General features: G+C 41.5%; 1 protein-coding gene across 2 annotated transcripts in view; it reads right to left on the bottom strand.

Annotated features, from left to right (window-relative positions):
• Positions 1 to 14,559, bottom strand: part of PLPP1 (phospholipid phosphatase 1) — a 73,794-nt gene extending 59,235 nt beyond the window's left edge. Inside the window, exon 1 of one of the 2 annotated variants that reach the window (XM_067316194.1) lies at positions 14,342 to 14,559. In XM_067316194.1, the coding sequence (XP_067172295.1) occupies positions 14,342 to 14,399 (58 nt within the window). In that variant the 5' untranslated portion in view covers positions 14,400 to 14,559. The remainder of the gene's footprint in view (positions 1 to 14,341) is intronic. The other variant, XM_067316193.1, reaches the window with a different exon arrangement.
• Between the last annotated feature and the right edge of the window lie 262 nt (positions 14,560 to 14,821).

Genomic DNA, 14,821 nt, shown 5'->3' with positions numbered 1-14,821 from the left:
TGCTCAACTTTAAGCACAAATTTCTCAGTGAAAGATTATGATACAGCTCTGAGTAAATTGCATCTAAAAGGGCTTTCCCCCTCCCTTCTTTAAGGGGGAAAGGGTTAGAGTTTGAGAGAGCACAGATGGCAGAAGTAGCTGAAACAGAGATGCAGCCCTTTGAATATGAAGGAAGCCACACTGAAGACTTTGAGAGTTCACTCAGATTGAAGGAGACTGCTACGTGTTTGCATGTCTGGAGCCAGTTTCCAACTCTGCCCAAGGCCATGGCAAGATTCCACTAACATAAGTCAGTCCATGTTTCCTGTCTTTATCTCTGATATTCCATATCCACAGTCAAGATGATGGATTGTCAGAGCTATTACCTATTTGATACAGTCCTGTCTTCCCAAGTATGTCACCAGATTTTCATATGTGGAAATCTTACATCCTCACAGTTAATTTAAGCAGCAGCTTGTGTTTTGCAGAAGTTGCTTACCTAGCAGACAAATACCTCTGCTTCCCAAGAAAAGTTGCTACAACTCAACACCAAGAAGCATTATTTCTCAGTTTTTTTCCCATTACATTTTCAGTCTTACAGCCCAGCCTTTTTTAGCCTATGCTGCTCAGGTTTTACAATAAGATTTCAGGGTGTTTTGCCTTTTTTTGGGGGGGGAGGGGGAGGGAGGAGGAATGTTTGGGGTTTTAAGTTCATTAGGACACGCTATTTCATTTTGTCAACTGCTGAAATATGTTCAAGTGCTCTAGGTCAGAAACTAGAATATGCTCCAGCAGTTAGCTTACAAATATTACAGAATTCTTAACTCAGATTCCAAGCCTTTTGCCAGCAAGGTACACAGATTTACAATAACAAGGAAGGGTAATCCCACTTTTATAGGTCATGCACTTTTTTTTTCAAGGAAGATTCCTTTAAGAATTGGAAAACAGCCATTACATGCAAGTGCAGGTGAGAATGTATCTTAACAGTTTGACAGTGAGTGTTTTAAGTCTACTAGCAAAACAAACTCAGTTTGAATGCAAGTTTACCTTGTTGTGTAATTGCAGCAGGAGGGAATGACTCACTCTGCAGTCCAGTTAGGACAGAAGCTAGAGAGCTTTTTATTTTTAACTAGGGGCATTTAAGTTTTAATTTAATTGCTGACACAGTAAGTGTTAGGTGCTCAATTTTTATAAAACTAAGAGGAAAAGACTCAAGATACCATTTAAGTTTTCCTTCCCTTTCACTGAATAGTCTTCTTCACATGAAATTTGTTTATAAGAACTAGTTTGTGAGAACTTGTACATAACCAGCAGTTATCCAAATTTTTCTGGTGTCACTGTATTTAAATATTCTCTCCTAGAATTTTTATTTCTTCCTACATCTTTTTCATTGAAAGAAAAAAGTACTTTTTGTTAAATCAAAATGATTTTACTACATTATGCAGTATTTCAAAAGTGCTTTTGTTAGCATAGTGTATATGACCTAGAGTTGTAACTAAGAAACATGCTTTTACTTTTAATCTTAAGATACATATGAAGGGGAGGGCAGGGAAGGGGGGACAACAATGAAGAGGTCAGATGAGGACAGTTTCACAGAAGTGACTGCAAAATTTGCTTGTGTAGTCCATGGTAAAAGGAGATGAGAAAATGAAAATGGGCAAAGAAAGTCAGTCACCCATCCTATACTCCATTTCTTATATAATCATTAGAATTCTTACAGCAATCTAAGTAATGCACTGTTTGCCAGCAGTTGAGTAGCTCAGTTTGGGAAATGGTGTTTTGTTGAAGTGACCATACTAGCCTATACCAAGTGTTAGTATTTTTAACAATGCTGCTCATTTTATGGGGAAAGAGGACAACACTTGGTACATGTAAATAAAAGTCCTGAAGTTTTCATTAGGACAGGAGCAAACATTATTTTATATAACAACATAGACCTAATCACCATCTCAAGGGCCAAGTATCTCCCTGACCTTTAAGATTGTGCACTGAACTTCTGACAAATGAGCATATATTCAGATCCATTAGCTTTCAAAAACTGGAAGAAAGAATGGCTGAGATCTAGTGATAGATTACAAGGCTAAAAGTCAAAAGGCAATCCTGTAGACAAATCCTTATGCCTTACCCTCTTCACAAAGTACCTTTTTATCTAACCAGCAGCAGCCTAGATAAGGACCAGAAGAGCACCCCTAGAGGTAACTTCATACCTTAAGGGATTATAATGGATCAGTTATTACTCATCTCCCCTAACACACAACCTTCAGCTCTTAAGGGACTGTTTTTGAGGTTCCACATGCTCCAAACTCACCAGAACTGGAGTTCAAGTTTCTCAGCTTTCTGTTAATATTTGCCTAGTTGATCTAGTCAAGGACTAGTGACTAAGAGAATCTAGGCTGTTTTGCTAGTTAGCAGCAAGAGACAGATGATGGTCCTCTGATAGCACTATTTGATCTGGTCTTTCTCCCCTTTAATCATACAGGGGGCAGGGGGGAGAGAAGGGGGAGATTGCACAGCAAACTGCTTGAGATGCCTATTCAAGACTTTGTAAAGGACTGCAGGGCATCATGTCTTCTGTAGTGTTTTGGGTTGGCCAGAATCTGTTTGCCTGAATGTTACAGAAGTGGAATAGGATCAAAGACTGCTAAGATTTGAAAACTCTACCTATGAAAGAAAGGTGGAAAGCCTTCATACACAGAGAGCAGAATAAAAAGGAGCACAGGATGGAGGAGGCAAAGCAAGGGGAGAGGAGAGCAGAAGAGCTAAAAAGGAAGAAGGCAAGACTCAGGTCTTTGAACGCCTAAGCAGGGGCTGAAGGAAAGAAATGCCGTTAAGGTTTTTGGCTAGAATTACTAAGAACATGGCAACATACATTTGTAGAAAACAACGCTAAGCTAGTTAAAAACATTACACAGGGCTATGCTGATATCACAAGAAAGTTTCCAGCTTTTCGAATCTATAAGTTCAAGCCAGGTGTAGCATAGTTTCCTTTAAAAACCTACAGACAATTCACAATAATATCAATAGCTTTTGGGGAACTCTGGTTTAATCACATAGTGGTGGACAACATGGCATGACACAAAAGAAGGTAGAAAGGGAAGTATAGGGTGAGAGAGCTAGGGAGGAAGTTACTGTTAAGACTGTTCTCTACCCACAGAAAAGGAATGCCAGGGGATCAATACTCCAGACAAGGTAGGAGGTATGAAGTCTTCCTTTGGCAAAAGTCTGTTTCATAAAAAAGGTTTAATAAAATATAGAAAAATAAATTATGAAGTATTTAAACAGATGAAAACCACAGAAAAGTAACTGAAGTTCCACAATTTATCCTACAAACAGAAGTGCTGTAAAAAGGTCATGTAGTTTGGTATACAGTGTATGTAATACTGCACTACTACCCTGACTTGTGGCATTTGTCACATTTGTAACTTTAGAGTTAAGTGCTTAAGTTAAAATACAGGGGCTTTGATTCTGATACTCTGGTGTCTATTTGGTTTTGCTAACAAGCTACATGGGATATTTTTATCTAAATGGACAAAAAAATCCTAGTGTTTACAGCTGCATTAGTCTGTTACAGCTGGCAGAGCTGCCTCAATATTGAACAACGGTCTCTGCTACTCTTAGTGAAGAGACAGTTTCGGGGTCTGAAAATACTGTGTTCTATTTATAATTCAGGAACTTTTTTCCTATAAAGTCTATAGACACAATTTTAGAGAGGTCTCCCATTTTAAGATTATTTGTTATGTTTTATACCTGAAAGATTCCTGAAGTTTCTAACCATTTAATTTATACAATACTACCTGGTTCAGAATCAAGTGTGGTACTCACAAAAGTCTAGAAATTTCTGGCTATATTTTCAAGAGCAACTCAAGACAACATAGACTGCCCTGCTCTTCTCCCACCCTTGGCTATATATTCCTATTCCTTTCCTTGTAAGGGACAGGTTAGTATCCAAAACTAGAGCCAAAATGAAGAGGGGGCAGGGGAAGCAGGTTTTTCCGGATCTCACTCATCTGGGTGAGTACTTGACTGTTAATGCTAGTATAAGGAGAAAATAGTAACTTATAACCAAGGGAGTTGAGAGAAGGGAAGACAGGACAGACTGGCCATGTCTCAGACCAGCTGCTTAAGCACCTTGTGAAAGAGCATCACTGGCTAGGAAATATATTTTAAGTAGTTCCAAGTAATGCACTGTTTTATTTTTTGTAAACATCTTTTAATTAATCCAATGGCCCCCCTCAGATCTTTGGAAGCTGTTGAATCATTGTTTGGAGTCTGTGCTGTCCTTCTCCAACTTGTTTATTCAGGTTCTCCAAGATATACAAGACTCCCACCTAGTCTCTAGTCAGGGAGAAGTTCTCCTTGGAACTAATGATATGCCCTGTCTAGGAACTGGGAGAAGGTTATTAGCTGGCTTTAAGAGAGACTGTATGGCAAATGAGATTGATTAACTACACAGCTTGATTATTAACCCCAGGTTTGTTTTTGTTCCCCTCTCCCCCCACCCCTTTATGCTACACTAAACTCACAATTAAGAGCTAAGTAAGAAAAACTCTACAAGACTAACATGAGACTGAGAAAAATCTTTACATTTACCCAGAGAAGGAAAAAAAAAAAAAATCACTGCTTTCTGCACATGATGTGCAGACACAGAAAGTCAACTTGAATCTCTTTACAGAAGATGTTTATTTACAACTAAGTTAATGGGGGGGGGGGTGTCAAACAGGAATGGTCACTTCTATCAGAGAAAAATCTCCAAAAACAGATCAGTTGTTCAACTAAGTGCTGCTCATTAAAGAAAAATTTTTTCATACCTTACCTTCTTATTTAAGAGATGGTGCTGTGAAATATCCCCACATCCAGATAAATATGGTCATTCTGAGCCATACCTTTACAGCTGGTAATTACTACTGAGGGCAAGGGAGAATTGAGATTTTCCTACTCTCACACATGTATTTTTGCTTTTATTTTTGGCCAGGACAACCATGTTTGCTTTTCTGCTCATTTTGGAATGTACAATCTAGGGTAAGAAGCTATGCAAAAGACTCACAGAAACAGAGTCAGGTCAACCTCACGCTGCTGCAGAGAATCTGGGAGTGTCTGCCAAGAAAGACAGAGACTATACTTCGTGGAAAAGTAGAGGTGCTGAAACATTTCTTCCATGAGCAGTCAAGAGACAAAGAGAAATAGTGATAGAATCAACACCTCTTAGGCAGGAGGAAACAGGAGATTCTGGGATTACAGGAAACCGTTGAAAAAAAGAGGAAAAGGAGATAAAAATGAGGGAGCGTTCAGACTTTTGACACCTAGAGGTGAGGGACAGACAAGAGATGAAGAGCAATAGACCATTTATTTGCAGTAGTCAAAATGAGTGAGTAGCCCAGAACCGATCTCCCAACCAACAGCTGCCCATGAACCTTCCCAGCAGACTGCCTTATCTTACTTTTTTTATCCCAAGAAACATAGAAGTATTTCTAACACCAGCACAGTGATTGCATTGATAATGCCAGAAGCTGTGCTAAGCTGCAGTAAACAGGAGATACCTATTTAAAAGGCTGAACTACATTCTAATTTATGCTACTGTTCTATTTATAGAATTCAAGAACTATGCAGCACCTGCATATTTATTTGTTTTCTTGTCTATGAGTTAGCTGGCTAGCAGAGAAGGCACACAGATCAGCAACCTGAGCCTGCTGATGGCAGTTTCAGTAGATGACTCCCTCACTATGCCCCATGCTTTTGGCTAAGCAAAGGTAGAAGGCAGAAAGTGCAGCAAGCCTTCCTCTGAGCTGGAGAAGCCTAAACAGAGGAGAGACCAAATCCTATTCCAGTCACTTACTAATGGAAAGCTAATTCCTATTTTAGTTCCTCTGCATTCAGCAGTTTAATAACTAGCACTTCTATCTAGTACAACAGAGTAGTAGTGAAGACAACTGGACAAGACACACCACTTGTTTAAAAACACTCAGAAGAGTGTATTCTCCCTCACATTCAGATTTCAATCTCTAACAAGAGGACTCAATCAACTTAAAATTTGACTTTTGGAAGCACAAAATACCTACTGGAATCTGAAAAAACATGTAGTTGTCTCTCCTGTGAGCATTTAGGGATGCACACAAATACAAAATAAGCAGAGTGCTGGGCTATTATTAGGCTGTCTTGTCTCTCTGCCTGCTCTAATACTTAGACAGAGAAACATGGCTCAGGTGAGTTAGATGCAGGCTGCAGATGATGGTTGTGTCCTAGTCTCCATTTGTTTCTGTTAATTTTGGGGGGGGGGGGGGAAGGAGAGCAAGACAAGATAATATGACAACCATCTTGAATTTGTTAGCAGTGGGACAGAGGCCAATTGCTCTCATTACTGACAGGCCTGACAAAGATTAAAGACCCTCAGACTATTCACTAAGGAAAGTAAAAGACTTGGGGGGGGGAGGCAGAAGGGCAAAAAAGGCAAAGGAAAAGGACAATAAGTTTGTTTTGCAATGCTCATGACATGATGTAGGGAAGAATCTAACTGGCTGCAGCCAAAGTGAAAGAGGCAATTATCTCACTGTAGGCCTTTCTATTTAGGAGAAATTAAGTATTATCACCACCTGTAGTATGGTGCACCATGCTCAGTGTTGTGTGCACTGTCAAAAGCTTTGACTGGATTACACAGAGAATTAAAAAGCCCACAAATACAAAACCACATACACACCCCCTAGGATCAAGATCTTCTACAAACATTCTACCTAGAGCACCACACTTATGAACAGGGAAAACAAAACAGCAAAAGAAACTCAACTATCAAGTTCAGCTGTTGGCAAGACAGGGAGGGAATTTTTCCCCTGCAGTTAAACACCATTTAGAATTGGTGTCCAACACAGTTATAATTTTTCCATTTTAATCTTTGTTTTGCAGGAGTGAGCAGGGAAGAGACTTTCAGAGTATTTCACATACAGTTAATACCCTGACCTGAAACTACACTCAGCCTCTAAACAACTAATAGCCGAGCATTTGTGAAGAGCGTAAGCAATCTTTTTCAGTGAGACTTATAAGCATAATGTTTTATTTAAACAAACAGTCTTTAACAAAAGCAAGTCTCACTATGGCAGTGCTGCAGAGGGGCTAAGAATTTCCGTAAGATTGTACACTTTGTCATACATGAGGCCATTTTACACTGTATACAATAATGCATGCTGCTGTGTTCAAGAGAAGTACTTTTTAGCTGTTGGAGTGATGTTTTTTCATAGTAAACTAAAACTTGTAGTGTGTAACAGCAATTTAAGAACATAAGCTCTCTACTGAAGCTAGGTCTACATAGAGCTAAAAGGGAAACAAGATAAGGTCCTATATTTCAGAGCAATTGCAGCAATTCTTTTGTATAGATTCAGAAATAGAAGACCTCTGAAAGGTTTATTTAGTCAGACCTACTTTAAAAAAATTTATTTGTACTTTGTATTTCTTTACACTTGAGTATACTGAATAATGCCACAATTTAGAAAGTCTTCCTGTACTTGTAGAACAGGGCAGATGCAGCTTTCCAGTTCTAGTGGAAGTCATCAGCATTTGATTTGTGATCTTAGTTTCTAGGTATTAATGATCAGAGAATTCAGTTTTCAGCATTGATGACTGGAGTCTTAAGATTAATGAAGAGACAGGAAGAATGACAGAAGACTCACTTCGCAAGCAGAAATAGTGATCCAACTTCCACTCCCCAAGAAACTCCATTAACAACAGAGCCAGCCAACACACTTGGTTAGAGTATTTTACATGAATTGTACTAATACTGCAGTATGGACTCACCCAGCAAGACAAAACAGAAGACAATGACTTCACTGACTCATGGAAAAGCTACAGAATTCTCTCAAGAAATACCAAGAAAATACACAGCAACGGCAACCAAAGGGGGGGGGGTGAGGGGAGTCAGACTGCTTTTTGGTTACAGCTTTTGAAGGGTGAACCAGTAGAATATCTAATATAGACAGACCAACCTATTACTGCTTCTCATCCTGGTCATCTTAATTCAGCTTCATGTGATAACAGAAAGTTTTTTGAAAAGTGCACCAGACAGGTTCACTATTTCTTTGCATCATATACTGCCAAAGTAATGTATTAGGGGCTATTTTTGGTATCAATATGAACAAGCAGTCTTGATTTCTAAAAGGCTAGACCTGACTATGCTGGAAGTATTCATGTACCAGAGAATCTGGCTAAAGTAGTTTACAAGACATGATGAAAACTGATCAACAGTGTTTAGTTCTGTGCCTCTGAGATCAGAGTCTCATAACCTGGAAAATTCCTTGCAGAAACTGGGTTGACTCATTAGCAGTTGATAGTTAAGAGTAGATAAATAGAAGATCCTTAATCTAAACGGCAGTTTTCTTCCAGCTTTTAAATTGCAGAACTACACCAGCCTGGCTGGAAGACTACTTGTGTGCCTACTCACAGGTGGGAACTAAGAGGTCTACTGCTGAAGCCAAACTGATTATTTCCTGATACCATGGAAACTATATTGTTCTAACAAAGCTATCTAAGAAAGTTTATCATAAGGGAATCTTGCTTCTTCAGGATAGCTTTCAATGGATTTAATCTTAGTCACATAATTGGGATAATATTGCCTTTAGGGCCCAGAATTACTTCACCCTCTTCCCTTCCAAAAAAGGCAGCTGTACACATCTCACACACGAGGACATCTCACAGCAGTCTGTACACTTTTAATTCCTGTATTGATTAATAGGCTTACAATTTGGTGCTAGAAGTTATGTTGATTCAAGTCACTAGTATTAGATAACATTGTCTGAATTTCTAGCGTTTGTGTATTTTTGTCTTGACTCAAGTGTTTTACTTGATTAGACACCAAGAAGAAGGAGCTTCATTTAGGGGATAAGGAATAGGGAAAAGAGCCAAAACAACAAAAACAAACAAACAAGAACAGACTTGGCAACAATTAAGCTAATACCAATGAATCTCTAATCTACATATTTTTAGAGCCACACTTCTACAGGTAGTATATTCCGCCAATAAGCTTCTAAATGATTCTGTTTAGTACTAAAAACAAAACAAAAAAAAACAAAAAACCCCCACACAACACACACAACATCCAAGAAGAGATTGCTTTGCTGTTTTAGTTCTCCTGGACTAATTCTAGCAAGAGCATATCAGTTATATGAAACAATTTTAAGTTACTTGGAAGGCTGAAAAGTTTAGGGAGTCTCTCATCATCAGGTACCTACGAGACTTACTTCACCTCTCATGCTACCCCCTTACAGGGTTCCAAACACATTCACAGACAGTGGACCATCACAGCTTTATCCCCTCAGTAGCATCTGGTCAGTGCAACAGTGCTCCTGCTAACACTAAATATCAACAGACAACCAGTTAAATCTTTTTTCCCTTCTTTAGGTCAGAGTCATGATTTCCAGGTTCCAAATAAAGGTGCTTTCAGTCAGCACAGAGTTTAAGCTATTCAACTTTTAAAAACCAGGTCAATGCATTGAATCAGCTCAGCGTAGGAACAGAAAAGCCCCAGAGCAGACAAAAATGAGGCAGGACCTCTTCAGCTCTGGGAAGTGAGCCATTATATCATTCAGGTGTAGTGTAACACTTCTCACTTTCTACAGAAAAATGGTCAGAAACCCCTTCCCTCCCATCTCCTTAAATAAAGGACACCACACGCAGGGCTAAGTTCATGATCTGGTTCATGGAAGTCACTGGAAGGTGAATTAGCATCTACATGTATCTAACAGGAAAGTGTAAGAGCTTCTCTTATTGCAACTAGGGTTGCCCAGAGTACAAAACACACTTCAACAGCAAAGCCTGGCAAAGCAAGAACCTGACTGCCAGCTTTGAATAGTGTCCATTAACTACTGAAGTTCCAAACCAAAGCTTTTTCGTAGGTTTCCTAGCAAGCTGAAGGATACCCCACCCAGAGACTCTCTCCATAGGGGGAAATGACTCTTACCAAGAACAGTATCAAGGGAACAATTTCACAACCAGAGTACTCAGTCCCATGCATTTAAGAAAACAGTGAGACAGGGAAGACTTCTTGTTTGAGGTGACAGTGTTTCCAATGGCCCCAAAGTAGATTCAATGGGTATCATCTTGTGGTACCTGGCAGACAACATACTTTGAAGACAAGCTACTCTTACTCGAACCTGTTGCAGCTTAACAATGAACTCATGCACTAGCAAGAATATTAGCATCCACATGATGTGGAAAATAAGAGTTACACGTGTGTCTGAGTCACAAGTAATAAGGGAGGATGTTATTGAACTAGGGCAATCAGGAAGTACTAACCCACATAAAAGCAGGCCTTGCTATTGGTACTAAGGCTAATACCTTAACTGTCATGGGGACTGCTACCTTCAGTGATAGCAGGTCAACACTCCTAAAAAGGAAGAACAGCACCTAAAGCAAGAACATCACACTGGGTGTGCAAAGCAATCCAACCTTCTCACTCTCCTAGATCACATATTAGAAAAGATACCAGCAAATTTACCTGTTTCACACACCATTGTTGACTGTTTAGTATATTGCCCTGTATCATGCAACATGCTCATACTTCAAATATGACACTTGCAGTTTTTTGTTTAAGTTAACTGATTAAGTGTTTAATATTCCTGAGTTTAGTTCACATGCTCTTTTTGGAAGACTGGAATTCCTCCTTCCCTTCCTCAGGAGTGGTTTCATGGCAAATCTGAATTCATTCAGGTTAAGACTGACACAATCCCACCTCCTACACCACCAGCAGCCTACCAATCCCTTTTCCTTTTTGCACTGGTGCCACTTGCAGTTCAGGGAGCCAAAACACCCAAGCAGCAGATGGTTCCACCACAAAAGAACAGTTGGGTAGTAGGTAAGTTTTGAGTTGGCTTCTTGAACCAGTACAGGGTAGGCACATGAGAAGAGGAAAAAAAAATTCCCCCACACGTACCACACACAACTTCATTTCACAGTAGTTTTAAACTGAACTAAGTAATCTATTAATATTTTCAACATATTGAAGAAAAGTGGATCGAAACAGTGAAGGGCTAACTTATTTTGAAGCAAAACCACCAATTCTTCTAATCTTGGGTTGTACCCATTCTTGCATTAGACCACCAACCACTCCAATATTGACAAACATTTCTTAACTACTTATGATGGCTATACAATCACTGAAAAGGTAGGGAAGAGAATAAAGAAACAGACTTTTGTTGTGTTGTATCCCTGCACTCAAGTTAGAGGTGAATTGCAACAAGCACAGACCAGATTTTTGAGCTGGTGGATGAGTCCAGCTTCACAGAGAATACTGTCATTGCTCTAGTCACCCCAGCAGAACTTACTTCAGAAAAAAAAACCTGTATTTTCCCAGGATTATTCTGATTTAGTCTTAGTCAAAGTTCAGTGTAAATGAAAATGTATTTAGGAGTTCTTTCACTCATTACAGGCTAAAGTACCATGGATTTTCAAATTCTGTTCTTAAAATTGTTTGTTTCCTTGCCTTACCGAAGAATCAATGTGATTCTCAATGTGATTCTCATTCAAGCAACAGAACTGTAGGTATGGCAGAGTAAGCATAGTGCTTAATGAAGACACCAGTCAAAAGCTAGTCAGTTAAGTTATTCTAATAATCAGTTAGTTTTTGCACGACAAAGTAGAATAATCAATAAGAATTCAAGTCCTAGCATCAGAGTATACAACAGTTTTACTGTTATATAAACGGGATGATAGTCCTAGACACCTACAAGAATAAGGATGGCAACAATTTAAGTATACAGGACAGAAACCTTGTAGTTAGTCCATTCATCCTTTCTGAAGGGGGTAAAAAAACTGACCAAAGACTGCCAGGCCCATATAGACTAACAGAGCTTTTGCCTGCAGTACTGCAGACCCGCATGCAGATAAGCAGTACACACATTAACTCATCCCCCAGCACTGCAGATGAGCACAAACTCACAGAATACAGATACAACCTGCTCTTTGTAAGGTCAGATGTTGCAGAAATTTACAGCTTGCATCTTTCAGGCTATAGAATATAAAACTAATTTTATGCTGAACACTGACATCAGTTTAGAAGGAAAGAAGGAGCATTTTGATTATATTAGATAAAATTCTCACCTGCAGGTCACTTTATCTGGGCAGTTGCCTAGGTCACTTAAACAGATACCAAAGTTGAGAGGGGCAAGAGAAATGAGAAAAATAAAATAAAGCCCCCTTTAGACATAGGCTTAAGCCTTATGTTCTTCTAAAGGCCTGGCTCAATCACATGAAAGGTAGGGAAAAGAAGATGACTAAGAGATTTTGGTCTTACATGTAAAGTCTAGCCCACTCCTACATTTATATATTTTGGCTCAGCTATAGTTTCACTGAAACCTGTAACTCAGAGTTGCAGGTGTCAGATACTTCACTTCGTGCACTGGCTGCATTTTCCCCTACTAATAGTAGGGGGTAAGTAAGCCAAGTCAAAAAAGGCTATCAGCTCTCCAGCACATCAGATCAGGTCACTTGTGATACAAAATGGGGGCAATTCCTTTTCCACTACAGAGCAGATCCAAGAGTCTACCCTCCCAGATAACAGCATGGGACAGGAGCAGAGAGAAGTCTCACATTCTTCTAGCTGGGTAACCCCCAAGTCATATGCCTGTCTTTATTTTAAATATACTTTTTCTTAGTTACTCAGTATTACTTATAATATGCAGATACATTTCAAAAAGACCAAAATTTAAGTATAGGCATAGTGCATAGTCTTTTGATTGGTAATAAATATTTTATAATAGTTTTCACAACAGATATAGCTGCCTTGACTATGAGGCCATGAGAAGAGCATAAGATTTTAAGTCTTGTTACAGCATAGCTTAATAACACTTCAGAACTGAATAAGAATTGCTACTACTGGACTACATAGATTCACCATCAGTCTCTAAATGCTGTATCCCATCAATCATTTATTCAGATCAGTGCATCACTCACCAAAGCTCAAGATTCACCAAAAAGCAGACCTTCAGAGGCTCTCCCTGTTCTTCACACCCAGAGGTCCAGGCTAGTCAAAGCACTTTACAAGGAGTAAAGTCTCCCCTACTCTGATGAAAAACCAATGACATTACTCCTTATACTGCGTCATTACATAAAATTGAATGCAAATTGACAGATCACACTATTATATGCTATTCTTACAGAGACAGATTGAAACAGAAGAGACATTACAAAGATGTTCTTATCTGGACTAGTGAAAGGTAAGCATTTGGAGTGCTGTGTCAGTGTGTTGTGGTTGTTATGGCTCAAAGTATGATAGTCACTGCACTGAAGTCTCTCACTTATTACACACGCAGCCCTCACTGCTACATATAAAAACATGAGTATGAGGACACACAAACAGCTGTGCTAATATATGCACCACATTTTACATCAAATCTCAACCTAGAAAAATAGTATCAGGGAGACCACAGGCAATTCAAAGTTTTAGTTTAAACTAACTCACTTGAATCTTCTCTACTTCATAATACCTACTGTGTCTCTTTTGTTATCACAGTAGGATGAAGTATGCTTTCTATGACTGCTGCTATCCCTATCACTTCTTTTGGCAGAGCTTTCTGAACCATCAAAATTAACAAGTCTCAAGACCCTACCTTCCTGATACAGACTTGCCAGAAATAGTCTACTAGCTCATACAAGAGAAAGGTAAAGAAAAAAAAAAAGAAAAAAAAAAAAGAGATCTTTTCAGGTTTCAGTAGGTAAGCAGCAGCAGATTTGGATCACAATACCTTTCCTCCTCTCCCCCCAGGACTCCTCTCTTCGGAGTTACAGTCACGTTAAAATTATTCATAATATTTAAGACTCTGCTTAGCAATCTAGCACTATTCAAGGGCCTGTAGAGGAAGAAAAGAAAAACCCATCTGCTTTCTATTTAAATCCGACCCCGCCTGATGACAAGACCCTCTGAACGCTTCACCATCTGTTGCTAATGCACAGAGGTGGGACCACATTCACGGCTGATGTATCAAGCCATGAACTGCGTCAGCCCAGTGCCCTGAGGGGTGGCAGCAGTCAGTGACCAGATCCCTCCAGGTGAGGAGCAGGACCCCACGGCGCGGCTGTCCCTCCTGGGTGGCAGTGAAGTGGAAAGGAAGAAGGCAGGGGGTGAAGCGCTATAGGCAGCGGTGAAACCCACGCACACGCACACGCACGCACAGAGAATGGCCAGGCTGGAAGGAAACCTGCTCCGCGACGGCATCTGGCGCACCCTCCCCCGCCGGAGCAGGGAGGGCAGGGAAGAGGAGCATGCGGTTACGCGATAGCGCGCGGAGGGAGAGACGCGGGCGCAGCGCCGCCCGGGCCCCCTCAGCCCCGCGGCCGGGGGGCGCAGCGCGGCGCGGCGCCCCCGAGCCCGCCCCCGCCCGCGACCTACCCAGCAGCACGCAGAGCACATCCAGCGCCACGAACGGCAGCCGCGTCCTGTCGAACATGCCGGCGGCCCCAGCCAGGCGCGGCGGGCTCCTCTTGGCGCGGGGCACCGGCGCGGCCGCAGCAGCGGCGGCGGCGCAGGGGGCGGCGGGCAAAGAGGGGCGCGGCCGCACCCAGCCGCGGCGCGGCGCAGCGCTCCGAGCCGATGGCGCCCACCCCCCGCGGACAGCGATGCCGGCGCCGCCGCCTCCGCACTGCGCTACTGCCACCACTGCGGCGCCCGCCCGGCCTTTAAGGAGGGAGGGAGGGAGGGACGGGCTGGCGGCGGCGGCTCCGCCCGGCTCCTACCCGCCGCCGCAGCGGCGCGGCTCCGCCGCGACGCCCCAGCCGGCGGCCGCAGTTCAACGGCCGGCCGGAGCCGCCCAATCGCGCCGCGGCCCGCCCCGCCGGGCACCGCCCGCGCCTGCGCGGGGCTGCGCGAGCC

The sequence above is a fragment of the Apteryx mantelli genome, chromosome Z (assembly GCF_036417845.1).
Source record: "Apteryx mantelli isolate bAptMan1 chromosome Z, bAptMan1.hap1, whole genome shotgun sequence".
Taxonomy (NCBI): Eukaryota; Metazoa; Chordata; class Aves; order Apterygiformes; family Apterygidae; genus Apteryx; species Apteryx mantelli.
This window is presented reverse-complemented; position numbering and strand designations above follow the sequence as displayed.